This window comes from Pelophylax lessonae (assembly GCF_965119305.1).
Source record: "Pelophylax lessonae genome assembly, chromosome: 3".
Lineage (NCBI taxonomy): Eukaryota > Metazoa > Chordata > Amphibia > Anura > Ranidae > Pelophylax > Pelophylax lessonae.
Genome location: NC_138770.1, coordinates 376,193,555 through 376,216,203, shown reverse-complemented (window position 1 = coordinate 376,216,203; position 22,649 = coordinate 376,193,555). Strand labels below are relative to the sequence as shown.

Genomic DNA, 22,649 nt, shown 5'->3' with positions numbered 1-22,649 from the left:
CCATCCCAAGTTTGGTAGCAAGCAGTTAAAGTCCAAAGAACCCCAAAAGAGGGGCGGGGGCGGCGACTGTCCGAGGACTCAGAGAAAGGGATTTTACTGTAAGATTTTACAAAAATTCAGTTTTCTCTTACGTCCTCTGACAGTCGCCGCCCACTCATTCAGTCTTCACCAATGGGATGTCCCAAAGCAGTGTAGACATGTGGGGTGGGAAACGTAACCGTCACAAAGGCAACGCAGCACCCACGTCAGAGAAAAGAACCTTACGTGAACAGAAAGGTATCCTCTGGGCAACAGAAAAGCTCAACTGGAGCAACAACCCAGGAAAGCAAATAAACAAGGGGGAAAACAAACCCCAACAGCCAGGGACCAGCAAAACTAGGGCCCCCTTAAGGCACTGCCACACACAGAACTTTGCGGCCAAAGGAGGCATCTGCCGATGCCAGAACATCAAGTTTGTAGAATTTTGAAAAGGTGTGCACTGACGACCACACCTGGGCCACCGAAGCCTGATGCCGGAAGGCCCAGGACGCACTCACCACTCTGGTAGAGTGCGCCTTGACAGGGAAGGGTGGTACCCTTTCCTTAATCTAATAGGCCTGTACAATCGTCTGTCTGATCCATTTTGAAATGGTCGCCGCAGACGCAGCCATACCCTTCCGAGGTCCCTCAGGAAGGACAAAAAGAGAATCCGACTTCCGAAAGGATTCAGTGGACGACAGGTAAACCCTGATCGCCCTGACAACATCCAAGGAATGTAAGGGAAACTCCTTAGGATGTTTAGGATTCGCACAAAGCGAAGGCAAAACAATGTCCTCATTAAGGTGAAAATCAGAAACCACCTTTGGAAGGAAGGACTGGTTGGGTCGCAAGACCACCTTATCCCTATGAACCACCAGGTAAGGGGAGCGGCAAGACAAGGACGCCAACTCCGACACTCTGCGTGCAGAAGTGATCGCCACTAGAAAAGCAACCTTTTTCGACAGCAGAGGCAAAGAAATTTCCCTGATGTTTTCAAAGGGAGGACGTTGCAAAACGGACAGAACCAAGTTCAAGTCGCAAGGAGGTAGAGGCGCCCTCTGAGGAGGGGCCAAGTGACGCACACCTTGAATAAAGGTGCGAATCAAAAAGTTAAGACGCCAACCAAGGGGCGCTGGAAAAGGACGGCCAGTGCAGACAGCTGGCCCTTAATCATGGTCAATGCCAGGCGCTGGTCCACACCAGTTCGTAGGAAGGCTAACACCCTCGCCACCGAGTAGGAACGAGGAGGGAAGCCTCTGGATTCACACCAGGCAAAATAAGCCTTCCAGGTATGGTAATATAACTTACCAGACGAGGCTTTCCTAGCCTTGAGCAAAGTACGAATGACCTCAGATCAGAGACCCCTGTCTCTCAGGACCTGGCTTTCAACAGCCATGCCAAGCAGGATGGAAGATCGGTCCCTGAGACAGTAGATCGTCTCGTCACGGTAGCCGCCATGGAGGCTCGACGACCAGTTGAATGATGTCTGCGTACCAGGACCGGCGTGGCCAGTTCGGGGCCACCAGAATCACCAACTTCGGTTCCGAGACCAACCTGCGCAGGAACCTGGACAACAACTGAATCGGGGGAAAGGCATATATCAGACGATACCGATGCCAAGGCACCACCAGTGCATCCGAGGCGTCTGCCAGAGGATCGCGCGTTCTAACCACGAACCTTCCCACCTTGTTGTTTAGCCGGGACGCGAACAGATCCACATCCGGGGATCCCCATTTCGCACACAGCATCTGAAATACCTCCGGGTGCAGGGACCATTCCCCCTGGTCCAGGGTCTGGCGGCTCAGATAATCGGCCTGCCAGTTCTCCACACCCAGAATGTGAACTGCCGAAATCGCCGGGACGTGAGTCTCGGCCCAAGACAGAATACTGGTCACTTTCTGGGCCGCCCGGGCACTCCTGGTGCCCCCTTGGTGATTGATGTAAGCCACCGCAGTGGCGTTGTCCGTCAGCACCCGTACAGGGCGGCCCTGAAGACGATCCAACCAATGGAGCAGGCACAGCCTGATCGCTCGCAATTCCAAGATGTTTATCGGTAGGGAGGATTCCTCCACCGACCAAGTGCCCTGGGCAGACAGGTTGCCCAGAATGCCACCGCAGCCCGACAAGCTGGCATCGTGGTAATCACCGTCCACAGCAACGGCCGAAAGGATTTCCCCTCTGCTACGGCTGGGACTAGAGCCACCACAGAAGATCCACTCTGGTTTGGCGACTCAGACACCCTCAGGTCCAAGGACTGAGGGAGCCTGTCCCATCTGGCCAGTATCTCCACCTGGAGAGACCGCGTGTGAAACTGCGCAAACGGTATGGCCTAGAGGGCCGACACCATCAACCCCAGGGACCGCATACAGGTCCTAAGTGATGAGGACTCGTTGTCCCTGAGGGACCTGACCTTGTCCTGCAGGGTCCGGAGCTTGTCCTCCGGTAGAAACACCTTCGCTTGGGCGGAGTCCAGGACCATCCCCAAATATGGGAGATGAACCGAAGGAGACAAAGTAGACTTCTGAACGTTGATGGTCCATCCGAACTCCTGGAGCGTCTGAACCGTAGTGGACAGATCGCGCAGCAGGCTCTGACTGGCACTCGATCTTAACAGGAGATCGTCAAGAAATACCAAGACCGGAATGCCCAGTGCCCGTAACAGGCCGAGAACCGGAGCCAGCACTTTGGTAAACACCCTTGGAGCCAAAGCGAGACCGAAAGGTAACGCCACAAACTGATGAGTGTTCCTCCGCGATAGCGAATCGGAGGTACCTCTGATGACCCTCGAATATAAGGGTGGGTAAATACGCATCCTTTAGGTTGATAGAAGCCAGGAAATCTCCCGGGCTCAAGGAGGCCACCACCGAGCAGAAGGATTCCATGCGGAAATTTTTGAATGCGCACAAAGCGGTTCAGAGCTTTCAAGTCCAGAATTGGACGCACCTTGCCCTCCTTTCTGGGCACAGTGAACAGATTAGAGTAAAACCCCCGAAACCTGTCCTGATGAGGCATCGGGACGATCACCCCCTGGGCGAGGAGATCCTGCACCGCCCGATGAAGATCCTGCAATCGATCTGGGGTCAAATGAAGATTTGAGGGAAAGAATCTGTCCGCTGGTCGTGAAAGGAATTCGATCTTGTACCCTGATCAAATGATTTCCTGAACCCACCTGTCCGGAATCCGGAGCAGCCAAGGTTGGAGGAAACCGTGCAGACGTCCCCCCACCCCTGAAACGGGTGAGGGCGCCCCTTCAGGCAGTGGCGGACTGGGCGGCTTTTGGCTTGCTCGCCCAGGGCTTTCTCTGGCCACCCTGGCCCTTGAAGGGTTTCCCCTTGTCCTGCGCCTTGAAGGCATGAAAGGACCCCTGATTTGGTTTAAAGGAAGGGCCACGCTTACCGCAGAAGAACTTACCCCTAGGATTCTGGGGCAGCAGAGTGCTCTTGCCTCCAGTGACTCCTTTAACCAATTCATCCAGGGATTCCCCAAAAAGACGAGACCCCGCATAAGGGATGTCAGACACCGTCTTCCTGGAAGTCTGGTCAGCCGACCAGCTTTTCAACCAAATCAAGCGGCGGTTAAGTACCGCGACCCCCGACAGCGAGCCACCAATGGGGCCTCATCCAAGGCCGCATCACACAGATACATAACCCCATGATGAATCTGGTCCACCATCTCCAAGGTAGTAGGGGGGGCAGAATCAGCCACGAGGGTACGTCTGGGCATCTTGGTCCAATCTGCCACAGCTTGAGCCACCATGACGGAGGCGAAAATAGGTTTCAGCATGGAACCCGCCACCATATAGGAATAGCGGGCAAGGGATTCCAGCCTCCTATCCGTAGGGTCCCGAAACACCGGAGAATCCTCGGTGGGTACCAGAGTGTCCCTGTTCAATCTGGACACAGTGTGATCCACTTTAGGAGCCACAGACCAGCGCAAATCCATAGGAGACGCAAAGGGGTAACGGACTTGAAACCGTTTTGGTATCACAAAATTGCGCTTCAAATTGCGCCATTGTTCATTTACAGTTTTGTGAAACTCAGCGGGGCAAGGAAACACCTGCACCACCTTACGGGATCTGCGGGTAACAAAAGGTGGACCGCTTGCCCGGAGGATTGGGCTCATCCTCTAAATGTAGTGTATCCTTAATAGCAGTAATCAGCGCAGTCATAGCTGCGCGTTCTTCGGCCGTCCCAGGGGGGAATCATTCCTGTCCTCATCCTCCGCCTCCTCTTCAGATTGGGAAGAACGAGACCCTTCAAAGGGCACACTATCTTCAGGCAACCATATCAGAATCAGAAGGAGAAAGCCTAGGTCTTTTTCTAGTATCCCATTTAGCCATCAAAACATCCACTTTGGACGCTAAAGTCGCAAGTGCAGCAGTCAGAGCAGAAGATCCAGAGGGACCTGAATCATCCACCAAAGCGGGGGGAAATTTGCTGTCCTGGGACTCCATAAGGAAAAACTTTTTTTTTTTTAAAGGTACTGGCCCTTTAAGGGCACAGCGATCCCACCGCAGTACACCGCTAGGAAGGACTATGAAAACCGACCCCGCAAGCAGGAATAAACTGATAGCCAGAGGTATTCCCCACAAAGAACAGCAAAGACAGACTCCACAAGTGTTACGACACTCCTAACGATCTCCTCTGTAGAGAAAAAAATGAATTTTTGTAAAATCTTACCTGTAAAATTCCTTTCCTCCGACAGTCGCCGCTACCTCTAAGTCATCACTATTGGGTATTGACTTCCGCTCCGCAGGAATAGCTAGGCATAAGACTTAGTCAAAAGAACAAATACATTTGCATAGACACACCCATGGGGGCTGTCCCACTGGTCAATACCCCCCTGCAGTGATCACTCCCAACTCAGTTTGGTAGCATAGCAGTAAGTGTACAAGAAAAAACCCCAAAAGAGGGGCGGGGCGGCGACTGTCGGAGGACTCAGAGAAAGGAATTTTACAAGTAAGATTTTACAAAAATTCAGTTTTCTCTTACGTCCTCCGACAGTCGCCGCCACCTCTAAGTCATCACTATTGGGATGTCCCAAAGCAGTGTAGACATGAGGGGTGGGAGATGCAACCGTAAAAAAGGCAACGCAGTACCCACATAAGAGAACCTTCTGGGCAACAGAAAAAGCTCAACAGGAGCAACAGCCCAGGAAAGCAAATAACCCAGGGGATAAACAACCCCAACAGTCAGGGACCCACAAAAAAACAAGGGTCCCTTATGGCACTGCCGCACTGTGAACTTTGCGGCCAAAGGAGGCATCAGCTGATGCCAGAACATCCACCTTATAGAATTTGGAAAAGGTGTGCACCGACGACCATGTCGCAGCCTTGCACACCTGGGCCACCGAGGCTCGATGCCAGTAGGCCCAGGACGCACTCAAAGACTCCTGACGCTAGGCAGAAACAAACTGAGTTGGGAGTGATCACTGCAGGGGGGTATTGACCAGTGGGACAGCCCTTATGGGTGTGTCTATGCAAATGCTTTTGTTCTTTTGACTAAGTCTTATGCCCTGCTACTCCTGCGGAGCGGAAGTCAATACCCAATAGTGATGATTTAGAGGTGGCGGCGACTGTCGGAGGATGTAAGAGAAAGGAAGTGATGTCACCGCATGAGGCTGAACTAGGAAGCAGACCAAGGAAAAATGGTTGCCCATAGAAAGCAATGGGAGGCTCCGGAAAAATGGCCGCCGACATGTGCTCAGAAGAACACATTGTCACACAAAAGATGGCGCCGTAAGGCGCCAAAATACACTACATTCATTGCTGCAGAAGCGCCCACAGTGAAGCCAGCAGCTTGCCCACACCTAAAATGGCGGACCGGCGGTTTTTAACCCTGCAGCGGTCGCCACACGTCTGACCCCAAAACACACAATACAGTGGCACTCAGGAAAGGGACCCCCACATAGCGATCAAGAGGCGGTACAGCCCCCGCAGGACCGGGAGTAAGGGAGCCCCAAAACGCACAGACATAAGGGGATACCACAGACACATCAGAATGCCAGCCCCAGACAGAGGCCCCACACAGAATGTACTTACCGTACCCGATGGCGTGGGTGCCTCATCGACGGGAAGCCTCCCACCCCAGGTGGTGGGGGTGCCGTCAGCGGAAAAATTCAAGTTAGACTTACCGGTAACTTGTTTTCCAATAGTCTTTCAGGACAGCACCTTAGAGAGATGGCTCCTCCCTCTCCTCATCAGGAAACACCCCATCCACCAGATTTTAAACCTCCGGCCCATGCTGGAACACAAAAAGATATGGTTAATCACAGCAATAAATTTTATACAATAGGGCGGGACTCCTGCTGTCCTGAAAGACTATTGGAAAACAAGTTACCGGTAAGTCTAACTTGAATTTCCCCTAAAACGTCTTTCAGGACAGCACCTTAGAGAGGATTATCGAGACTTACTCAATTTAGGGAGGGACCACAGCCTGAAGGACCTTTCTGCCAAAAGCCTGATCCTCAGCTGCCAAAAGGTCCAACCTATAGTGTCTTGCAAATGTAAAGTAACTTGACCACGTAGCCGCTTTGCAGATTTGATCTGGAGTGGCACCAGCTTTCTCTGCCCATGTAGTGGCTAACGCTCTAGTAGAGTGAGCTCTGATCCCCTGCGGGGGAGACAATTTCATTTGGGAGTAAGCCTCAAAAATAGCGGATCTGAGCCATCTGGCTATGGATCCCTTTGATGCCTGGCGACCTTTTTTGTTGCCAGAAAAAAGAACAAAAAGAGAATTTGAGGATCTAAATTCTTTAGTAACCTCCAAGTAGTGTATAAGAATTCTTCTTACATCTAGGTAGTGAAAGCTTTTTTTTTTCCTTATCTCCTGATGGATTAGGACAGAAGGTTGGTAACACAATTTCTTGTGATCGGTTTCTCGTTGAAGCTACTTTTGGGAGAAACCCTGGATCCGTCTTGAGAATTATCCTATCTGGATATATGGACAAGAAAGGTTCAATAACTGATAGAGCATGTAGCTCACTAATTCTTGCTGATGTTATTGCCACCAAGAAGACCGTCTTGAGGGTAAGGTTTTTGAGTGTAATCGTTTCTAGTGGTTCAAAAGGTTCCTTTGTGAAGGCCTGAAGGACCACCGACAAGTCCCATTTGGGGAAACTTCTGATAGGCACTGGTCTGGAGCGGGCAAGGGCCCTGAAGAATCTGATTAGAGATTCTGAGGAAATGGGCCTTTCCAAGAATACCCCCAGAGCTGTTACTTGCACCTTGAGGGTACTTACTGCCAAACCTTTTCCTGCACCCTCCTGTAGGAACTCCAAAATTGAAACAATACTGTCCAATTTTTGATCTTTCGATTCACACCAGGTATTATAGGTTTTCCAAACCTTTGCATATATATTCCTTGGGACTTTTTTCCTACTGGAAAGTAGAGTAGCAATCAATGCATTTGAAAATTCTTTCCTTTTCAGCAGTTGCTCCTCAGATACCAGGCGGTGAGCTTTAGCTTTTCCACGTCTGGATGATGGACTGGACCTTGAAGCAGTAGGTCCTGCCGAAGAGGGAGCTGAAAAGGCAGGTTTGACTGATAATTGGAGGACATTTGAAAACCAAACCCTTTTGGGCCAATAAGGAGTGATCAGGATCACTGAGGCTCTTTCCATTTGGATCTTCCTCAACACTAACGGAATGAGTTGGAAGGGGGGAAAGGCATACCCCAGACTGAACCTCCAGGCATGTGCCAGAGAATCTACTCCCAGAGAGTTGTCGTTTCTGTGGAGTGAGAAAGAGTGGAAGTTTTGCGTTTTCCTTCGTTGCAAACAGATCCACCTCTGGCCTTCCCCAAGTTGTGGTTATCAACGTGAAGATTTCCAGATTTAAGCTCCATTCTGCTTCTTGGATCTTCTGCCTGCTTAAATAATCCGCCACACTGTTTAGTGTACCTTTTAGGTGGATTGCTGACAAGAAAAGTAACCGACTTTCTGCCCACTGCAGAATTTCCGTTGCCAAAAGCTGTAGGGTTTTGCTTCTTGTGCCCCCTTGCTTGTTTAGATATGCCACTGTAGTGGCGTTGTCTGAAAGGGCTTGAACATGAGTCCCCTGAAGATTTTGAGAGAAGGCAGCTAGAGCTAGGCCAACTGCTTTCAACTCCTTCCAGTTTGAGGATTTCCTTGTCTCGGTGTGAGACCAAACCCCCTGTGCCAGGTTTTGGTTCCAGTGGGCTCCCCACCCCCATCTGCTGGCATCCGTTGTTAATCTTTGGTCTGCTGGGAAGGACCAGGCCAATCCCTGAGACAAGATTACCTGATTTCTCCACCACCAGAGGGATCTCTTGACCTTGGTGGGGATCTTTACCTTTAAGTCCAAAGTCTCTGGATTGTGATCCCGAATTCTGAGGAGGAAATATTGGAGTGGTCGAAAATGAAGCCTTGCCCATTGGATGGCTGGAATTGATGCAGTCAGGTTTCCAAGGACTGACATGATCTCTCTGATCGACCACCACTGATTTGTTTGTAGCTTTGCTACCATATTCTGTATTTTGACCTGTTTGTCTTCTGGTAGGAAGATTTTGTTCCACAGAGCATAACTGAAACCCTAGGAACTGAACCCGTTGAGCCGGTGTGAGATTCGACTTCTGGATATTTACTATCCAGCCCAGAGACTCTAGATGACCTCTTGCCTTGTGCAGGTCCTCTTGAAGTTTTTCTTTTGACGGGGCAAAGAAAAGCAGGTCGTCCAGGTAAGGCACCACAGAGATTCCCTGAAGGCGGAGGGGAGCTAAACACTCTGCCATTACCTTCGTAAAAATACGAGGGGCGGATGATAGCCCGAAAGGGAGTGCTTTGAATTGAATGTGAAGCATTTCCTTTCCCAGATTTACTGCCAACCTTAGGAATCTTTGCGAGTGAGGGGCTATAGGGATATGTAGGTAAGCATCCCTTAGGTCGATTGATGCCATGAAGCATCCTTTTGTTAACAGGGTTCTGACTGTAAGAATGGAGTCCATTCAAAACTTTTTGTACAGAACTGACCTGTTTAGTGGTTTCAGGTTTAATATAAGACGAAAATCCCCCGATGGTTTCTTTATCAAGAATATGTGGAAATAAAATCCCTGATGTTGTTCCTCCACTGGTACTGGGCAGACAACTCCCTGTCGCCTCAGGTCCTTTAGCAGGTCCATCATAGCCAGGGCTTTTTCTGCATCTCTTGGGAGGCTTGTGACAAAGAACCTTTCGGGTGGCGCCTCTGAAAACCCTATGTTGTAGCCTTGGGACAGCATATCTAGAATGTATTGATTTTCTGTTATGGCTGCCCAATAGGGGAGGAATTCCCTCAATCTTCCTCCCACCGGCAATGTTTTGTCATTGTGTTTTGCTGGTTGACACAGGAGGATGGAAGAGAACACCTCCTTCCCTTTAGGTTTTTGTGTCGACCAGTTTCTTCTCTTCTCCTGGGGTCTGCTATTCTGCTGAGCTTTTTGAGGTCGAAAAAGCTTCTTTGCTGTCTGTTTTCTCTTCACGGGAAAAAACTTCTTTTTGTCCGCTGTTCTATCTAGAACAGAGTCTAGCTCAGGCCCGAATAGGAGATCCCCTTGAAATGGAAGTCCACACAGTTTATTTTTAGAAGCCGTATCCCCAGGCCATGTCTTTAACCAAAGAGCCCTTCTGGCTGAGTTGGTTAATGCTGCAGATCTTGCCGTCATCTTCACCGATTCTACTGAAGCGTCAGAAATGAAGGCTATGGCCGTGGAGAGCGTGGAGAAGGAATACAAAATTTCCTGTTTAGGTGAATCTGCTGTGATGTGTGCTTTTAGCTGGCTAAGCCAGTATTCCAGATTCCTGGACACACAGGTTACCGCCATGGCAGGTTTCAGATTCCCCATGATGGATTGCCAGGATCTCTTAAGTTGCTGGTCATTCTTCTTATCCATGGGATCCCTCAGGACTCCCATGTCTTCAAATGTTAGGTCCGTTGACCTAGAAACCTGGGAGAAGGCTGCATCAATCTTAGGCATCTTATTCCAGGGAGCCCCTGGGTCCTCATCAAAAGGAAATCGCCTTTTAAAGGCTTTAGGGAAGAAGGTTTTCTTTTCTGGATCAGCCCACTCATGTTTGATTGCATCTGAGATGGTCTGATGCACTGGAAAGGTACGACCCTTAGGCTCTTCCAAGCCTGCATACATTTTATCATGCAGGGACAGTTCCTTCTTATCCTCTTCTAGACCCAGGGTGATGTAAACTGCCCTTAAGAGACCATCCACCTGCTCTAAGGATAGTTTGTATTTGGAGGGCCTACTTTGTGCCCCTTCCTCCTCTTCTTCCTCTGAATCCTCTTTGGAATGTGAGGGGAATGATCTCCTTGGTGGGAGGGACCCCTTCTGTTCCCACCGAAGGAACCAATTGTGAACCCTGAGAAGAATGTGAGGTTGATGGCTGACTCAGGGCAGGATCCTGCAGGAATGACCGAAAGGATTGGATGGTAGCATCCAATTCCTCACAGATGCGACTAAATCGCCACATACTGCAGATGCTTCTTCCTTTACTAGTGCATCAATACACCCCTGGCAAAGTGTCTTTTTCCAGTGTTCGGACAACTTTGCTTTGCATGAGGGACACTTTCTCTTGAAAACAGTTTCAGAGCTTTTAGCCTGGAAGACATGAAAAGGAAAACATACACATGCTTCTTAAGAGTCAGCCTGATTCTCAGGGCCACCAAGATGCAAAAGAAGACATTAAGGGAAGCCCCATGTGCCCTGACAGGTCCCCATCCACCGGGGGGAAAGATAAAAGGGATGGAGAGAGACCCCACAGTAAGATAGGCCATAAAAGAGATACCCCTTACCTGGGCCTTACTGGTGCCTGTGCCTGTCCCACTCGCTGATGAAGCTGTATCCATCGCTTGGCAGCGGTAGCACCCGCGGCTTCGGTACCGGTTCCGGAGACCAATGCGCACCTGCACTGGACCGGAACAAGGCACCAGCTTGCTCCTCCCTTCTTCCTCTGCGTTCGGCGGAAATTACGCCATACGCCCCCTGCAGAACGCTGCCCTTTACGGAAACCTCACTTCCGGCCGGACGAGCGTCACTGGATCTGGTAAAATTGGCGGCAAATTTGAAAAAGGCGGCGGATGCCTAAGAAAAATCATTCCGCTCACCGAAATGCCTTCCCAGGGCTGTGCTCTGCGGGGTCCTGACTCAGCCTAGAGCACTGAAGGGGAAGAAGGAGCCCATGCACTGCAGTCGGTCGCGTGAATGGGAGAAGCAATCGTCTCCAAAAAAGGGTAGGTGGACGTAGGAAGCCCCGGTCTCTCAGGATAGCACCTTGAGAGCCCAGCTCCCCACAGAGGTGTTCCTCGGCCGGAGGAAACACAAAAACTGACGAATGGTGGGAGAAGCCTCCTTTTAAAATCTGGTGGATGAGGCGTTTTCTGATGAGGAGAGGGAGGAGCCATCTCTCTAAGGTGCTGTCCTGAAAGACGTTTTAGGGGGAAAAAAAACGCAGGACGCTAGCAGCGCACGGAACCGTGGGTGAGACGTCCAAGCGAGGTGGCCACCTCGCAGGCTGTCATCCCTGAGGACAGGGATAGGTCATTTGCGAGGCCAGGGCGTACGCATAGCCTGCTAAACGCTCGATGGCGGACTGGGACTCCATAAGGTCCTCTGTCCTGGAACACCAGGACGACCAGTGCGACTCCCAGATCTGCAACGCCGTCGTCATCCGAAGATTTGACTAACTAAATGCAGAGAAATAAACAGCTAGTAGTGTAAAGAAAACACACTTGAGAAAATAAAATCATAAAACAGAAGAAAGGCTGAGACATGTAGCCCCAGCACAGGGAGAGCCTATTTCACTCCTAACTAGGCAGAAGACAAACTGAGTTGGGATGGCTGATAGCAGGGGGGTATTGGACCAGTGGGACAGCCCCCATAGGTGTGTCTAAATTACTTTGTTTTTAACAAGTCTTATGCCTAGCTTGCTCCTATGGATAAGAGGTCAATACCCATTGGTGAAGACTGAATGAGTGGGCGGCAACTGTCAGGGGACTTAAGAGAAATTGTGATTCCAGAGGAATAAATATCAATGGGGATGGGTAAGCCTGATTGGCTATATTGTAAATTATAAAATGCTAATAGTGCATAAATAATATATAAAAATGGGTATAAATTGTTGAGAAAAAACACTAAAGTGCTTTATGTGCTAGCAGTGACACAAATTAATAAAAAAAATATATATATATATATATATATATAAGGGGAGTTGAAATGGAATGTGTGTACCTGAGGAATTCAATTGGATTCTGAAGTGCCAGCAGTGCATATACAATAAATAATAATAAATGCAAATATCATGAATACACCAATGGTGCTTAATAAATAAATAGTAAATATCAGTGCACTGTGATTGTGAATAGTAATAATCAATAAATGCTCAAAAAAGTTCATAAGAATTTCCAAGAAAAAAAAAATCAAAAAAGCAGAGTTCATGGGTGACCTGTAATGCAAATTATACAAGTATATTCCTGGGTGCAGTAAAGTGCAGGTGCTCTGCTTCCAAAACGGTCAAGCGGTGATACTTGTGTCAACCGTGGAGGGTAGAAAGAAAAGTCACTCAACAGAAAGAATGGGTCTTTATAGTATTAAGACCAAGTAACGCTTCTTTGGCCACCTGGACCAGGATAGGTTCTGCTGAGGGATGTAGTACCCCAATCCTCAGGGCTGTCAGCTTCTAATACACCTCCATCCGTGTGTCCGGCCAGGTTATGGAATGAAAGAAAGGCTCCAGATGGTGTAGTACCGCTTGAAGGGATTTATTAAACTTCCACAATACAAACCAAAAGTATAAAAACAAGCGTGCGTTCCACCTTACACGCGTTTCGTCATAACGTTGACGTCTTCAGAGGCCAACTGTCCATCTTGCGGCTTTTTGAGAAATTACATTTTTGGAAAATGAAATGTATTTTTTGTCACTTTTCAAAACCTCAAAGAGATTGGCAAAATACTCACCAAATACTCACCATGCCCCTAATACTTTGGAGTGCCTACTTTCTGAAAAGGGGTTATGTGGAGGTGTACTATCCTGGCATATCAGGGCCCCCGAAATCAAATTGCAAGGTACGCCCTTTGAAAACCTGAAGGTGCTCATTGGCCCATACACAGCTATGCTTCCAAAAACTCTCAAACATGTGGTATCCCCATACTCAGGAGTAGTAGCAGAATGTGTCTTGGGGTGTAATGCCACATACACCCATTACGCATGTGAGAAATCTCAGTAAAATGACAACTTTAATGGAGGAAACAAAATAAATAAAAAATTTGCCCATTTTCCAAAAACTTGGGGCAAAAAATAAAATCTTCCATGGACTCAACATGCCTGTAAACATATACCTTGGGGCGTCTGCTTTCCAAGAATGGGTCATTTAGGGGTTTTTTGTACTGTCCTAGCATTTAAGCACCTCACAAAATGTGATAGGCAGTCAGTCAGAATTTTAAAAGCCGCATACATTTCCAGTATATACACCATAGGTTATAGACGCTAACTTTCACGTAAACCAATATACACCTAATGGGATTTTTTGTTTTTACCAAGGCATGTAGCAGAATACATTTTGGCCTAAATGTATGAAGAAATTGGATTTTATTGGATGGGTTTATAACAAAGTAGAAAATATTGTTTTGGTTTAAATTATTTTTTTTTATTTATATAATACAGAAATATCTAGCAGTGATCAAATAACAAAAAAAAAAAAGCACTGTGTGTGTGAAAAAAAAATTATATAAATGTATTTTGGGTACAGTGTTGCCTGACTGAGAAATTGGCAGTTTAAAGTAGCTGACAGGGCTGAATAGCAAAAAAAAAAAAAAGTCAGGGCCTGGTCATGTTAAAAAAGTGTGAATATGCATTATAGCCCTCCCTCTTCAGCTCTTTATCATATGTATGCTTACATGTTGGCATGAGGAAAATTGTATCAAATACTTACTGTACTTTTCCTTTCCTGATACCAATCCATGGCAGCATATGGATCTTTGTCAATTTTATCATTCCAACTACTTGTCGACCGTCCCACGCAGCTTTACTGCGGCAGGGCGGCTCGGCTGCACATAATCATGTCCATGTACATGGACATGGACATGATTATGTGCCCGCGGTCTCAGCGGGAGGAGCGGGCTCGATCGCCACCGGCCTCCCGCGATCTTCAGAGAAACTGACAGGAGCGGTGCCTGCTTATGTAAACAAAGCAGGCAGGTTTTCTGTCACACAGGCACAGTGAGATTGTGCATTTCAGCTAAGCTGAAACACTGATTTCTCTGTGCCTGTCACAGAGCCCCCCCCCCACAGTTAGCAAGCACATTTAGGCTTACATTTAACCCCTTGATCACTTGATCAACCCCAGTATTAACCCCTTCCCTGCCAGTGTCATTTATACAGTAACAGTGCATATTATTTAGCACTGATTACTGTATTAATGTCACTGGTCCCCAAAAAGTGTCATAAATGTCAGTTAGGGGTCCGATCTGTACGCCGCAATGTAGCAAGCCCCCTAAAAATTGCTGATCGCCGCCATTACTAAAAAAAAAAAATAAAAATAAAAAGTTTAAAAATCTATCCCATAGTTTGTAAACACTAACTTTTACGCAAACCAATTAAAATACGCTTTTTGAGATTTTTTTGTACCAAAAATATGTAGCAGAATACAAATTGGCCTAAACTGATAAAAAAATTAGATTTTTAAATTTTTTTTTATTGGGAATGTTTTATAGCAGAAAGTAAAAAATAGTGTTTTTTTCAAAATTGTCGCTCTTTTTTTGTTTATATCGCACAATCTAAAAACCGCAGAAGTGATCAAACACCACCAAAAGAAAGCTCTATTTGTTGGAATTAAAGGACATAAATTGTATTTGGGTAAGGCGTTGCATGACCGCGCAATTGTAAAAATGGCATGGTCAAAACTTTCCAGAGCTGAAGTGGTTAACATAGAATGTGGTGGGTTCTCTCTTTTTTCTTCTATAGATTTAAACTGGACCCCTTTTTTTTTTTAAGCTTTTTCTTCAAGGATGGCGTGAAACTGGGCAGTGGAGACCAGATCCAGCACCCTATGCAGCAGCAGACCACTTCTAATAGTGATCTATTGCTAGCTGAAATCAGCCAGCAATAGACCACTATAGCAGTAATCTACCACTCAAACAGAAGCTGGGCACAGCTGCAACAGCTCCGCCATAGCTCCCAACTGTCCCCAAATATCAGGGACTGTCCCTCATTTTGAACAAAGTCCCTCTTTCCTTCTTATTTGCCACTCATTTTTGGTCTATTACAGTGCTAAACTTTTCATCCAATTTCTAAATTTATAAATTTCAAAAGCCAGCATAAAGGAATAATAGTAGTAAAAAAGCACTTGTGGGTTTAACCAATCATTGTTTTTGGTATAATTCTCCTTTAAGGGGGGCATAGCAGTGGGGGTGGTGTCCTATACCTACATATTTTGATAAAAGGGTGTCTCATTCCCATCTCAGAAATCTGGGAGGTATGGCTCCCCCAAACCTCTATACTGGCAGGAAGCTCAATGACTCATGATGTGACTACAATTCTGATGTAAACAGTATGTAGAAGCATACTGATAAGCATTCATTTTATAACAGTGCTGTAGACACTCTCTCAGTGCGGTTTTAAAATGGTGCTGGGGACTTGAGTGATTAAATATATAAAAATAGGCTACCACAATATTTGTGCTGTGGTTATATTGTAAAACAATTGGGACTTCTATATACTTACAAAGCAACAAATCTAACATTCACCAAACATTCACAGCAGGTGAAAACTTTTGTACATGTGTTTTAGGGGACTGATTTATTCACCACCTGTGAATAGTTAACCACCTATGGACCGCCCTGTGCAGAAATACTGTTGCATAATGGCCCTTCTCTGCGAAATCATGTACCTGTATGTGATTTGGTGCACAGGGTCTGGACACAGGGGGAGCCAATCAGCGGGTCTGGTGGAGGCAATGTCCAGCGATCGTTCATGGGGATCTTGTGTGTCTGCTAAGCAGAAACAAGGATCTCGGTCTTCCTCCAGTTAAGCCACCCCCACACAGTTAGAAAGCACTCCCTAGGAGCACACGCTTAACCCTTTGATCGCCCCTGATGTCGATCCCTGCCAGTGTCATTAGTACAGGGACAGTGCTTTTTTTTTTTTTTAGCATTGATTACTGCATTAGTGCCCCTAGTTCCCAAAAAAGTTTCAAAAGTGTCAGTTAGTTGTCCAATTTGTCCACCACAATGTCGCAAAAAAAAAAAAAAAAAAAAAAAAAAAAAAAAAAAAGCTTATTGCTCCCATTACTAGCGAAAACAAATTGATACAAATTCCACAAAAATATCAGTTTGTAGATGATATAACTTATTATAATAAACTTATTGGAATTTTTTTTACCAGAAAATATGTAGCTAAATACATATTGGCCTAAACTGATTAATACATTTGATTTGTTCCATTTTTTTATTTTTATTTTTTATTGGGTAGGTTTCATAGCATAAAGTAAAAAAATGTTTTTTTTCTTTTCAAAATTGTCGCTATTTTTGTGTTTATAGCGCAAAAAAAAAAAAAAAAAAAAAAAAAAAAAAAAATAAAAATCGCACAGGTGATCAAATACCACCAAAAGAAAGCTTTATTTGTGGGAAAAAAAGGACACAAATGTTATTAGGGTACAGAGTCGCACGGCCGCGCAATTGTCAGTTAAAATAACGCAGTGTCGTATCGCAAAAAATGGTCTGGTCATTAAGGGGGTAAAATCCTTCCGGTCCAGAAGTGGTTAACTATAGCAAACTTGTACTGTAAATGATACCCAGATGAGAAAACATTTTAAATATTATAAATTTTCAAAAACTGCAAAAGCTGCAAACTGGACCACACGCTAAAAAGGTTTTTGCCTCTCTGTGGTTTAGCAATGGGTTTAAGGTTCGAAGGATGCAGGTTTTAATAGTTTTGATGTTTCGTTGTTTTTAATGGACGTGGTTTTCTTTCAAATTTATCATAAATACTAGCATAAAAACACATGAAGTGACAATCATTTGGTGAAAAAAGCCCAGCATTTACATACATGAACAGATGATTGCTACATGTCTACCAATGTTGTTAAGATTGTTTATTAGAACTTATGAATGCCTTAGGATCTGAGTGCCAAGATTGCATGTCGTAATATTTCCACTTGGTCTACAATGTAAATACCTTCAACAAACAAGGTATAACATTACTATACAAAAACTATATAGTACAACAGTGGTTTGCAAATTAGATTGCAAGAAATTACTTCAATTTACAATTATAATTTAATATAATTTTAAAATATGAATTATAATTTCTTGTATTTCTGAAGCTTGCAAAATCTGCAGCACTAATGTTTACCGTGGTAACTTGGAGGTTTCGCCTGCTGCAAATGATACAACCATAGAGGCTTAATGAGGATGTATAAAGTGCAATGAATGGGCAAAGTGGGCATTTAGTTTTTCCCAGATTTTGCCAATCCAATTCATTTTTCCCAGAAAACTGAATCAGTTTGCTTGTTCGGGGTTACTGCACAAAGTAACTGCACTTTCTTGTTCTAGGCCAACTCAAGATAGGCACTGATGGATAGCATGTTTTACATTTCAGTGGGTAGATTTACCCACAGTCACAGCAAAAAAGCATCACTCTTGCACCTATGGTTTTTAGTTATTTATCCTACATTACTGAAGAACTCACTGGGAAAATAAGTCCAGTGGTTGCAGCCAATGGAATGTGTTTGGGGAGTCTGCAGACAAAAGCTTACCACTTAGGTTTCTAAGAAGAGTTTCAAATTTCCAGCAACTATACAAAAGCAGTTATCAATTAAAAAAACTGTTTCATAAGGAGGAATATCAATGTCCTGAAAGCCATTTAACTCAACATAAATCTAACTATCATTTAAACCAGCCATTGTTCACGTTCCTTCATGTATTTTTCAGACCATTTTTTGGTGATTTCCAGATAAATGCTAGGTTTATGGGGCAAGTAGTCCTCATACTTCATCTGTGGATTCTTTTTTGGAACCGCTGCTTCAATCTGAGTTCCTTCATGCCATTCATTGAAAGATGTAATAGAAACAACACTTGGGCGCACAAATAATGCTGCATTAAGAGCAGTCTCATAGTATTTCCCATTAATTCGGTTTCTTGTATTTTTAAAATTCCAAGGACGTATGCTGGTATCTATGTACCCAGGTCCAACACTTGGAATAAATATCAAATTATTAGAATCGCAAAACTCTTTTAAACTTGGCCAATGTTGATGCGAGGATCCATATGTAAAACCATTGGTGGCAAAGTATGTATAAAGTCCATCAAAACCACTTCTTTTTATATCATACTTATGTTTTTCTTCTACAAGCAAAGCAATAAAAATCCCATCATATGGCGTATTCCGAATACTTAGGGATCCTGATGCTGTGAACAAATTAGCCCACTTGTCAGGACTTGTTATGTAGGAATCATAAATGTAAAACATGGGCACATTTTTGCCAGAATTCGTTTTATATCTGTAAAATGCAGGATGGTTTCCATACCTAAGATAAAGGGTAGAAAACAAAAAGTTAGCAAGCCGAAGTCAACAAACTAATATGCAATAAAAAAAAACAGAATGAAAATTAATAAAAGAGATTTAGATATACTGGCTAAAGTTTGCCTGCATCTAAAAATGTGTCTATTTTGTATTTCGCTCTGTTAACACGGTAATAAATCCAAAAGCAAAAAATGAAGTATATCACAGCTTACCAACCATTAACCCCCCCCCCCCCCCCATCCCTTCCGTTTTTTAACTAGTGATCTGACCAGTAACACCTCCTGTATTAGGCTGCCCTTACATTATACAATTTTCCTCTACATTTATCCTTTATATTTACCAAAAACCATATAAAATTAGGTCAACCTAAACACTTTCAATTTATATGCAAACAGGCAGGCCCTTTCACTACACAGTTGAAGGTAAAACGCAAGGAAATTGCATAAGAAAATTGTATAATGTATTAATGTATGGCCAGCCTTGATGAGACACAACTGTGGATGAATAAGCACAAAAGGCTCAGTAGACTGAAGCACTGTCAGTCTGAGGTGGAAGGTGGTAGCGTTAGGTGTATTAACATAAATTTAAGCCAAATGCAAGCTCACACTTTATTAAAATCGGTTACAGCGAACATTTTGGTCCTTTTTGGGATAAAGGTTTTACACAAATAAAAGCTGATAATTTTGATCACCCCTGCCATGTCTTTCTCTATAATAAACGATTCAGCTCTTCATCCTCGCTAACTTAAACTGTACACAGAGCTGCACATGTGTACCATGTGTTAAAAAGTATCCTGTTCTCTTTGCTGTGCTTCCTTTGTGTGAAATACCTGGTGTTCCTCCTGCAAATTCCCCTGCTTTCCTATTTCAAACCAGCCACACTAAGCATGAGAGCAAATCTTCTCCACTGTTGGCTGTGCTGGGAGAACAGCCTGCCTTTCCTTCAGTGGCAAAGATTTGTGTTGCCCGCCTCCCCCCCCCCCTGCACAGCCATATACTGGGAAGATCAGTGTACTGCTGTTTCCCTAACTCCAATGTTTCCAAGTCCCTTATGCAGTTGAGAACAGAGATATGTGCATTAAAAAAAAATGGATTTTTGTACTTACCGCAAAATCCATTTCTCTAAAGTTTGACAGGCACAGCACTCCATAAATGATAACTACTGGGTTATATTGCCTCCACCAGCAGTAGGACTAGGCAGAACAAAAAACACCTGGTATGCCCTGGGCCATTCTCAGCTGGGTATATAAAACCCTCCTCTCTGCTCTAGGTAATCAGTTTAGCAGCAAGCAGTATTAGAAGTATCAGAACTCCAGGGGTGAAGGCTGTGTCCGTCAAACTCAAAAAAATGGATTTTATGGTAAGTACAAAAATCCAAATTTTGTCTTTTGTTCATCGACAGACACAGTGCTCCATAAATCATGTGGGACGTCCAAAAGCAGTGCCAAAAGAAAAATGAGGGGTGGGGAAAATAAGCCAAGGCTAAACATAAAAGAGCCCTTACTCAGGACACAAGAGCGTTCACTGGGTCACAGGAAAAAGCACTCAAGCGGGAACAGCCCCTCCTAAACAGTAGCCTGTAAAACTTTGTGGCCAAAAGAAGCATCCGCAGATGCCAAAGTATCTACCATATAGAATTTTGTGAAGGTATGCACCGACGACCAAGTGGCCGCCTTGCAAACTTGTGATATTGATGCCTGATGACGCAAGGCCCAAGAAACACTTAGCGGCCTAGTAGAATACGCCGTGACAAGGAAAGGTGGAACCTGACCTTTAATGGAATAAGCCTGAGTCACCGTCTCTCTGATCCATCTGGAGATGGTAGCCGAAGAAACAGCCAGCCCTTTTCTTGGTGCGTCCGTAACGACAAAAAGCGAGTCTGACCTCCAAAAAGGACTCAGTAGCTGCCAGATACACCCGAATCGCATTAACCACATCCAAGGTATGCAAAGCAAATTCATTGGGATGAGGCGGCTTGGGACACAAGGAAGGCAACACAATGTCCTCATTTAAATTGGAAGTCAGAGACAACTTTGGGAAAGAATGATGGACAGGGACGAAGAACCACTTTATCCCTATGGACCACTAAATAGGGACTGCAACAGGATAATGCCACCAATTCCAATACCCTGTGGACCTTCTGGGGTAACGTAGACAAGGGAATCTCCTCATTATTCCCAAATGGAGGGTTCTGGAGAACGGAAAGTACTAAATTTAAATCCCATGGCGGCAAGAGACTGTACAGGTGGAGCCACATGTTGAACCCCCCGAATGAAGGTACTGAATGAAGGTACGAACTAAAGAGTGTAAAGAGTGCGTGGCTAGGGGTTCGCTGAAAGAAGATTGCCAGGGCAGACACCTGGCCCCTGGTGGTACTCAAGGCCAACTTCTGATCAACGACCACATCAAGAAATGTACGCTTTCAATGTACACTTTCAATGTACGTTGGTATATCTTGCTGGAAGACGACTTCCTCGCCTTCACCATAGTAGAGATCACTGATCCAGAAAGATCTCTATCCCTCAGTACCTGGCTTTCATTAGCTAAGCCATTTAAACCAGCGACTGTAAAGCAGGATGGTAGATCAGCCCTTGGGGTAACTGGTCTTCCCTGAGAGGAAGCCCCCAAGGGATGTTTATGACCACCAGACTGATTGGAAGATCCTCGCCCTTGATTCCTCGCAGGAATTGTGGAAGATGCCTGACTCAAGGAAGATACTGGCCTTACCGTGGCCCTTGGACGCCTGGGGCGTCTTCCAGAGGAACCCGTGATTTCGCCACGAACCTCGGTATCCTCCTGTGGAGCCGAACCTGCTAAAGGGGCTGCAAGTAGGACTGTGCAAATAGATCTGTCTTTAAGGTGGAACACCAGACTCAGAACCTGTATGCAAAAAGGGAGACAACCATTTGTGTGACAGCAGCCGGTGAATCACGGCCTGTGGTTCCTGATGTTTGTCCAAAGGACCACACTGGTAACGATTAGAATCAGACCTAGATAAAGCAATTCCCTGTACAGGTATAGGGGGGACCTTCGGTAGTTCAGACATCACCTGAACCTTTGCAGGAATTAAACCCGCACAAGGAGACTTAGGACCTAAAAAACCTGAAAAGGACAAGCTTTGTCCCCCTTTCTGGGTACCTCCAAAAGAATCATTTCATGGATCTCTTGACACTCATGAAGGAGGTCCACAAGGCCGGAAACCAGCGAAGATGTCCCCCCACCCCAATAATAGGGGAGGGCAGACCTTTCTGCTAAAGGGGTCTTGTCTGCGGATCCAGAGAAGCTAGCTCCAGGCTTACCAGACCAAGGATGCTTGGAAACTCCCGGGGAAGATTTGAAAGATCTATTTCCCTTATTCTCCGTCCCAGAAGCACAAAATCATTTTTTATGTGCTGAGAAGGAGGGCCCGCGTCTGCGCCGAGGCTCCTTCCTGTTCCTAGACTATGGCAGGAAGGTACTCTTTTCCCCCCTAGACTATGGCAGGAAAGTACTCTTTTCCCCCCGTGATACCCTTCATGTCATCCAGGATAGCCCCAAATAGGCGAGCGCCTTGAAAGAGCAGATCAATGAGAGCTTTCTTAGAGGTTTGGTCTGTGGACCAATTCTTAAGCCACAGCATGCGCCTAATCACCACCACTGAAACAGAAAGTTTAGACAGCACAGGAGCTATATGAAGGCGATTCACAAATAAACTGCAGCCCGCGAACCAACTGGTCTGCTAAAGCAACATAGGCAGCAGGGACCTTCTCACCCCCCAGGCCCTGGCACAAACGCTTGGCCCATTCAGTTAGGGTCTGAGACACCAGGGCTGAGGCAAAGACTAGCCGCAATAGTAAATAGTAATAGTAAACATGCTGCATGCCACAGCCTCCGCTTTCCTGTCAGCCGGGTCCTAAAAGGACGGGGATTCCTCTACTGGGATCATGGTAGTTTTCAACCTGGAAACAGGAGGTGTAACGGATCAGGACCCCCCTGACTGGGTACCTCCATTGACAGATGCTCCTAGTGCTTCCAGAGGGCTCCAAGCACTCCACCAGACACTGTAACCACTTCAGACCCCACGAACCGCCGCTGGCTGGTTAGGGTCTCGCCGTCTCCTACCAACCCAGG

At 45.8% G+C, this 22,649-nt stretch overlaps 1 protein-coding gene across 1 annotated transcript in view; it reads right to left on the bottom strand.

Moving 5' to 3' along the window:
- Positions 1-17,581: 17,581 nt before the first annotated feature.
- Positions 17,582-22,649, bottom strand: part of MANEA (mannosidase endo-alpha) — a 79,069-nt gene continuing 74,001 nt past the window's right edge. Inside the window, exon 5 of the mRNA XM_082248827.1 lies at positions 17,582-18,544. Within this exon, the coding sequence (XP_082104953.1) occupies positions 17,908-18,544 (637 nt within the window). The 3' untranslated portion in view covers positions 17,582-17,907. The remainder of the gene's footprint in view (positions 18,545-22,649) is intronic.